Here is an 8629-nt window from a genome sequence, read left to right as displayed (position 1 = left end):
GTTTCAGAAGTTTTCTGAACCTTGTAAATATCTCTTAATCCGCAATTTTTGGAAGAAGTTCCAGGGATCCAGTTCTTTAGGCTATCACCTAGGATACTGTGGGCTTTGGGGTGGTATGGCTACTTAGAGTCACTCATTCTCTGCGAAATAGCCCTTCATCCAAACTTAAGTAATCGACCCAAATAAACTCAATAGTTTGATATTCTTACCTTAGTTGTAATCATTTCTTTAACCTGTTACATGATTTTACTCCATCAAGTAAAATAGGCTCTTGTTCTCTTGACCACAGAAAAAGTACAAGGCATTGTTCCTGCTGGCCTCAGAAATATAAGTTGAGTTTTAGTGTCTTCGCTGCCAACTTTTCATCTAACAACATCATTTACATTCCAAACTCAATTCTTGTATCATGAGAGACCAGAGGTAGACCACAACTCTTGAAGTTATAGGAACTGAGGATTCAGGATCAACCAGAACATGGTCTTTTTTATTAAAGTGTCCACTTCTCTAATGAATTACAGGCAAAAGAAAAGGTAGTGAACTACTGTTTAAGAGAAATTATGTCATAATTACTTATTAATATATATATATATATGAATTGAATAATTACTTAAAAATATTTAGGTAAACTATACTCAAGAGTCTGCTCAAGAGTATACTCAAGAAGTCATTCATTTGTATAGTAGAGTCCTACAGTAAGAGGAGAGGGTGCTTGAAGTCACGTATAGATGGATATGTAAATTTCATTGCAGGGAGTACACTGTGTCTCAGTAGGATTGAAAATTGTTAAGAAGATTATGACTAGACAGACCTTCAGCAATCTTGCTGTTGGCCATGTGAGGAGACATAACCTAGGGCATAGGTGGAGAAAGAGACTCTTGAACACATAGGAGGATCACGTAGGTAAGGACAAATGCTTGTGCTAAACTGACTTAATGAAATTGTTGGCAGAAACCAGATGATACAAAGGCTCACACAGACAGGCTTCAAACTAGATTTAGAGACCTTAATTAAGGTGATATAAGTATAATTTAACAGATTTCATATAAAAAGGTATCTCAATGACTTACAACAGCAATAGTGTCTTATTCTCTCTAGCTTAAGCATCCATCACTGTTTATTCCTGCATTACAAATTCTTTGGGCCAAATTAAGACTGCATATTTGGTAGTGCAGGGGAGATGAGCATTATATCTGCTTTCTCCACTTACATGGAAAGCAATCAAATGTTCATGAAATCTTATACAGAAAAATTTGGAGTTAAATGTTCATGAAATATAATATAGAAAAAATGGCATTAAATGTTCATAAAATATTACATAGAAAAATAATTGATGGTTCTAAGTGCATCAGTTATTATTCTGTTGACATGATAAGATGCCATGACCAAGGCAACTTATAGATGGAAGGATTTATCTTTGCATATGATTCCAATGGATTAGGGTTCATAATAAGGGGAGCATAAGGAGGTGTCAGACATGACAGCTGGAACAGTGACTGAGAGCTTATATCTTAAAACACAAACAAGAATCAGAGCACACTAGAAATGAGTACATGGCTTTTAAATGCTCAATACCCACATTTAGTGGTATATTTCCATCATATGTATATGAATGTGTATGTGTGCATATACACATACACATATACATATATGAGTATATGTATGTATGTATTTGAAATTTGGTGGAGGGCATATGTGTGGAAGTCAGAAGACAGCACACAGGAGTCAGTGGTTTTCTTCTACCTACTTCAGGCCACCAGGCTTTGTGAAAGATGCCTTTATCTTGCAAGGTTTATCTTGCAGGCCCACTGTTTATATGCTTTAATCAGCTTCTAAGGAGCTAGTGCCACTGAGCCCCTTACCTACAATACTTAAAATGGGAACTTTCATACAATGGATGTGTCACAGAATGAGAGTGACAGCTCACACAGCTCTTCTGGGTTGTGCTCAAACAAGTCTCAATCAGAACAATCTGTAAATTATATGTACAAAATATGTAAATTATGATTAAGTTTTGAGTGAACGTTAAAAATATTCATTGAAAACATTGTAGAAGAGTCAAGGTAGTTGTTTTTCCTGAAAAGAATTTCTATAATGAATGTGTGTGATTTATATACATATACATCAACGTACACATACATATATAGGTGTTTTAAGCTATTGAGACAAATCACAATGATTTGGAACACTTCTTAGCCTGTTTTTAAATAAAAAATTTATTCTTCTCTCATACAATACATCCCACCACAATTATGCTTCTCCTGGCTCCTCCCACATTCTCTCAACCTTCTCTCTACCCAAAATTGGCTTCTTCTTCATTTCCCTTCAGAAAAGATCAGTCCACCAAGAGGTGACAACCAGACATGACAAAACACAGTAAGACAAGCCAAGAGCCTTAACATTGAAGCTGGACAAGGTAACCCAATAGGAGGAAAAATGTCCCCGAAACAGGCAAAGTAGTCAGAGATACACTTGATCCCACTGTTGAGAGTATTGCAAGAACACCAAGCTGACAGCCATAATTATACACAGAAGGGCCCATGTTCTCCTTGCTGTTTCAGTCTCTGTGAGCCCACATTAGCCCTATTTAGTTGATTTGAAGGGCCATGTTCTCCTGTTTGCAAATCTTGGATTGTAGTAGTTAGTGGTTATGGTTATTATGTACCTGTGTTTTCTACTATCTGGAACACTCTTGCATTTTCCTTGTTTTACATTTTACCATTGAAGTTTAAGAAGTATTCTAATTTAAACCTCAAGGTGAACATGGAATTTCCATAAAGCAAACCCAGAAAGAGTAAATGAAGAAATTTCCATATTTCTCATTTTCCATTATGCATTTATCACCAAAGCCTTTTAGTAAATGAGTTAAATATCACGAATCAGTCTCTAAAGGCATGAGAAGATAAAATATCTCTGAGTGAGGAGAATGGGAGGAAGCATCAGCAGTGGAAGCATCTTAGGAGGCCTTCATCTAGACCTTTCATCCCAGGTCCACCCAAGGATTTGATCTTGACTCTCTATTCTTTGTTTCAGGAAAGCCTTACCCTAACTATTCTTTTTTATTATTATTATTATTATTATTATTATTATTATTATTATTATTATTATTATTTAATCATCTTTTATAATCTAGTCTTTATTCTCCTCCTGGTCTGCTCTCTGACCACTCCCCATCCCATATCTCTTCTCCCCATCTCCAAGAGAGTGCCCCCACCACATCACCCCCATACCACAAGACCTCCTCACTCCCTCTGGGCCTCAAGTCTCTTGAGGGCTAGGTGTATCTTCTCTCACTGAGACCGGACCAGGTAGTCCTCAGCTGTATATGCTGCAGGGGCTTCATATCAGCTGGTGTATGCTATGTTTGGTAGCTCAGTGTCTGAGAGATCTTAGGGGTCCATCTCAGTTAAGACTGCTGGTCTTTTCATAGGACCACCCTTCTCCTCAGTTATTTCCATCTTTTCCAAATAACTTTTATTTAACTTTGTTTTAAATTTATGTGAGTTTTCCCATTTTTACTTGTGTGTCTAGTGCTCAAGGAGGCAAAACAATAGGACATTGAATTTCCTGAAACTTTAGTTAAAGACAGTTGTGAGCTCCAAGTGGGTCCTGGGAACTAAATTCAGGTCTTCTACAAGATCAGTAAGTGCTCTTAACTGCAAGACCATTACTCTAGCCCCTCTCCCAAGTAATTTTGTGAGAGCCACCTGGATACAACCCACACACTGGGGAAGTATCCTAAGGTCTGTATTTCCACCAACAGACATTAGACTTGAATATGCTGACTCATATTGCTCCAGGATGTATCGAGTTCCAAGTCAAAACCATGATTGGGCTAAGAAGAGCCACTCAAAATTACCTAGAATCATTTTTTCTTAAAGATCCCACAAAGCACAACATCAGGGTACTAAATGTGCCAAGGACCCCAATGCTCATTTCCAACCTTTCTTGAAAACTGACTCTTGCAAATCTCCCACATAGTCCACTGTAGCAATCCACACTTCATCCTTCAATTTCATAAATGCCTGGAGCCCAAGAGCCTAGGGGTCAATGGTGTCATCAACACAACCAGTCATAAAGTCATGAGGACTTATAGGTGGTGCTTAGTAGCCAGAAATTAGGGATTTAAAGACTGAGTGGTGTGCAGCTCAGCAAGATTCTGGATCTCCAGGGACCTCGGAAGAGCTGAATCACTGGAGTGAACACACAACATTGGACATCGCAGGTAAGGACCTGGCTCTGTCAAAGCAGATTGGGAACTGGAGAAAGGCCCTGGAGAAACTCTCTGGAGAATGAGGCACAAGAGAAAATCTGACCATCAGGAGCCTTGGTATAAAGAAGCAGTGGAAGATCCAAAGAACCAAACAGGCCCCTCAGGCATGCAACTTTGTGATAGATCCCTTTGAGAGTAAATCAAAGCCTTGTCACAGGGAGTGCCAGTTGGTCCCCCTGAACAATGGCAGCCAAAACCCAGTACTTTCCAGTTAGGATCACGTTTTCCCATACCAACACAATTTAAATCCTCTATGCAGAAGGAATACAGGCAGCATGTTCCTGACTTTGCATCTTCTGGGGGAGTTAAACAGAAGACCTAGAAAGTCTTGAGAATCCTGGGAGTGGTCTCCTCTTTACCTGACTGCATGAGTTTGTGAACCCTTTCCTCTCTGTGGCAGTGAGTGGAGACTCAGAAGCCACAGTGACAGTGGATGGTCAGAGGGACTCCCAGATGCTCTCATTCCTACATTCTCCTGGAAGGACTGACTAGACTGTGATCATTCAAGAGGGAAGAGTCCAAGACATATGGTAGCTCCTGCTGTGTAATAAGGAGGAAGATAATGTTCAATTTACCTCACTTTTTGAAGTTTCATTAGTCTTTACAAATCCAAGGTCAGCTCTGCCTTAAGTCCAGAGTTACAGCATTAGCTTTTGGAATCCTGAGGTATATGAACATCTGTCTTAAAACTTAAGCTCATACAACTTAACTATTTCCATCCCTAGTGCCATGAACACCTACTAACAAATACCTTGATATATTTTCTACAAGTAAATCACATCCTTCGACCTTTCTACTTTGTTTAGAAAAATACTTGGGATAGAAGAAACTGTCTTAATACACCATGGGTGCCTTAATTTCTCAGGTTAAAAAAATAATAGCTTTGAAGTACTTAGACAGAGATTTCTCCCTTTTTCCTCTAGATATTTGAGACATGACTCCTACAATCTTCTTAGTTATCCTGTGCTTGGGAGTGGCCTCAGCTGCTATAGTCCCTGATGCCAGTTTGGATGTTGAATTGAAAGAGCAGAAGGTAACATATGAGGAACTGACAGGATGGTTAGTCACATGGGAACTGTCCAAAGGGATCTCAAAGAGAAAAGTCCTTGCTATTAGGAATATAAAGGCATATAAGAGGTCATAGGGGTCAACCATCACTAGGAAGTTGCTTAAAGTTGTATAGTATGAACACAAGTTTGCCAACATTTCTGAAATGCAGAGTGCAGAGAAAGGCCAGCTATAGTGTATGGAGATCCCTCTCCATGGCTCCTCTTCACCTCTCATGGCAAATCTACTTGATCAGCTTGAGTGTAGAGTTAATATGATGAAAATGCTGTCACATATGTTCATTTCTAGGATAAAGATGATCTCAAAAAATTAACATGGGATGAGTTTATTGTCAAATTGAACAATAGCAAAATTGACCAGGAGAAGGGTAACTTCAAAATAGAAATAAGTGCCTTCTTCAGTCAGCTGGTAAGTGTGACTTGGACAGCTTAACTCTATTACTTCAGTTCAGATCATTACAGTTAGTCGGTTGGTTTTCAACATTTTATTTGCTTTTCCCATAAAGACTGAAGAACTCAAGAAAATAATGATTGAGTTTTTCTACCCAATGCTTGAAGAGGACAAAACACAACCAGCTGATGATGATCCTGAATTTGAGGATTTGGAAGAGAGTGGCGATTGGTTTCTTGTACCGGATCAGGTATGACACTGTCACATTCCCACCCTCAATTACCCACAGGGAATCCAAGAAATAACTGAAGTTCTCACTTATGTCAGTTGTGGGACAACATGTAGTCTGCTGCTCTATGACGTGTGGCTAGAGTTGATGTATGGTTGTAGGTGACTGCCTTTCCTTCTTGCTCATGGTACATGTACTGCTTGCTGAGCTTTAGACTTGGCTGTGCTCTTGAAGGGCAGAAGTTCCAGGAAGTACTATGATAAAGCCACTGGGCTACATTTTTTCTAATTGATGCTACATGTGCTTTCCTTCCAGCCAGAGTAACATGAACACCACTATAAAGTTGGGCTATGAGTGAAACAGACAGAGTGCCATTGTCTAAGAGATGTCTGCCCCAACATGTGACCAGCCTGATGGTGAAAATGAAGATCTCAACTGGGGAAGGGGAAGCAAAAACAGCAAGGGCCTCCCTAACTTGGTAGCCAGCCTCCGACATGTGGGATCCTACATTCAAGTCCCTTAAGATCCATTCTATGGTACGAACTCCAAGGCATGTTCACACTAATAATACCTTACCAGTACCTTAACCCATGCTCTCAAGTCATTTATATTAATGATTCTCAGAATCATTTACAAATTGAAAATTTAAAAAGAATATACAAGTCTATGTCTTTAAAATAAACCTTTATTTAAAAAGCAGTGTTCTGGTTTCTTTCTGGTTGTGTGGAGGCAAATGTTTAGGTGGTTAACACATAGTTCTGTGTGGTGTATGGAGAAGAGTGTGAATGGTCTTTTCAGTATAGAACTAGTATTCTATCCTTGATTAAGTTTTGTTTCCTGGGGTTTAGTTGCACTCTCTTGACAATGGTCTGGAAGTCTATTTGTAAATTGCTAAAATTCAATGATTTTAATTCACATGAATTTGATAAGTAAAAATAGTTTGCAAAAATTCAGTGCAAAGTGATGGCTCCTTATTCTGTTAGACATCACTGTACGTGTGCAGGGGGCCTCTTTCTACTTCATTTTATGAGATTCTAATTACATCATTTGCCCATTTTCTTTCCTCTCCACAAACCATTCCATATACTCCATTCTTTCTCCCAATTCACTGCCTCTTTCTTAATTAATTGTTCTTTCATGTATTCCAAATCATGTAAAAGCTACGTGCTAAAGTCAGTATAATGGTAATTGTACATATGTTTTCAAATCTGACATTTTGTTATCGAATAACCAATTGTTAAGATCTTTTCTGAGGAAAAATATTTTTCTCACATCATTCCTGAGTTGCCAGAACTTTTATGATGTATTATAATAAGTATATAATGAGAGAATAATGAATAGTATTTATCATTAAATTATTATCAAATATTTATGATCCATAGCAGAATTCTTGCTGTTTATTGGGCAGTAAGATTTTGTCTTAAGCCTCCCATTCCAAGGCTCGAGATTTCCTTAGTCTGAGGGTTGAGTCAGATTAGAAATACTGAAAATATTTTCAAGATCTGTGAAGAATTGTGTTAGAATTTTGATGGGTATTGCACTGAGTGCTTTTGATGGGATAACCATTCTCACTATACAAATCCTAGCAATCCATGAGCATAGCTGATCTTTCCATCTTCTAATGTCTCCTTGAATTACTTCAACAGCTGATGATTTTGATGATTTTTTTTGCCATCTACTCCATTTAGACATATTTCTTCTTTATATTCTAGAACTTTCAGGTGTACTATTTAATTACTAGAATAATACCACTCAAATTTTTATGTAAGCACTTAGTGCTATGAGCTTAGAGCTATGACACCATTTTCATTTGTGTCCCATAACTTTGACTACATCATGAAATTTATTTAAATCTAACAATATTTTGATTTCTTCTTTGATGTCTATCTCCACCCATTTTCATTCACTAGTAAGTTGTTCAGTTTCCATGAGTTTACAAGCTTTCTGCTGCTTTTGATATCCAGCAGTATTCCTTGGTACTCAGAAAGTATGGAGGTGTTATTTCAATTTTTGTATATCTGTTGAGAATTACTTTGTAGTCAAGTATATGGTCAGTTTTGGAAAATATTCTATGAGTGACTTAAATAATATATCATAAAATATAAACCAAAGATTACTATACCATGACCACACACGTGAAGAGATTTCTTTCATTTAATTGTAATGTAGAGCTAAAATGTGTTGCTACTATCTGTGTACTATTGATTCTCTGCTTAGATATTTATCCAATTTGACTTGGGGGAATGTATGAATTTTTTTAGGAAAGTATTCCTCTATCCATCCAATTCTGCCTGTAACAAACATCCAGGAATCATCAAATCTCAATCATCACAGACAAGAATTCGGTAAACCATTGGAGAACATCAGAGGAAAAGGGCCATGAATATGATTTACACTTTCATGTGTTATATCAAAATGGAAACAGACTTCTGATCACATGTAGAAATTTATATCCTCTGTATTTTCTCAGCCAAAGCCATTGTAATCTTTTCTGACTTTTGTTGAATCTGCTTTGTAGTCATAGGCACAACTATGCTTGTCAGAGTAATAGAGAAGTCCACACAGCAATTTCCTCATGTTCAGTCATTCCTGCAATTGTCCCATCAAGCCCTGCAGGCCACATAGCTTTATACACATCAAGCATTTGTTGTTTCATTTGAGCAACTTTAGAA

At 37.8% G+C, this 8629-nt stretch overlaps 1 protein-coding gene across 1 annotated transcript; it reads left to right on the top strand.

Annotated features, from left to right (window-relative positions):
- The first annotated feature begins 5204 nt into the window (after positions 1–5204).
- Positions 5205–5984, top strand: LOC116081533 (trophoblast-specific protein alpha-like). Its single transcript, XM_031358106.1, has 3 exons — positions 5205–5303; positions 5627–5746; positions 5844–5984. The coding sequence occupies exons 1-3, from the start codon at positions 5205–5207 to the stop codon at positions 5982–5984; spliced, it is 360 nt and encodes a 119-aa protein (XP_031213966.1).
- The last annotated feature ends 2645 nt before the right edge of the window (positions 5985–8629 follow it).

The sequence above is a fragment of the Mastomys coucha genome, unplaced genomic scaffold (assembly GCF_008632895.1).
Source record: "Mastomys coucha isolate ucsf_1 unplaced genomic scaffold, UCSF_Mcou_1 pScaffold7, whole genome shotgun sequence".
Taxonomy (NCBI): Eukaryota; Metazoa; Chordata; class Mammalia; order Rodentia; family Muridae; genus Mastomys; species Mastomys coucha.
The sequence above is the reverse complement of the archived record's forward strand: the minus strand, read 5'-3'. Positions and strand labels throughout refer to the sequence as shown.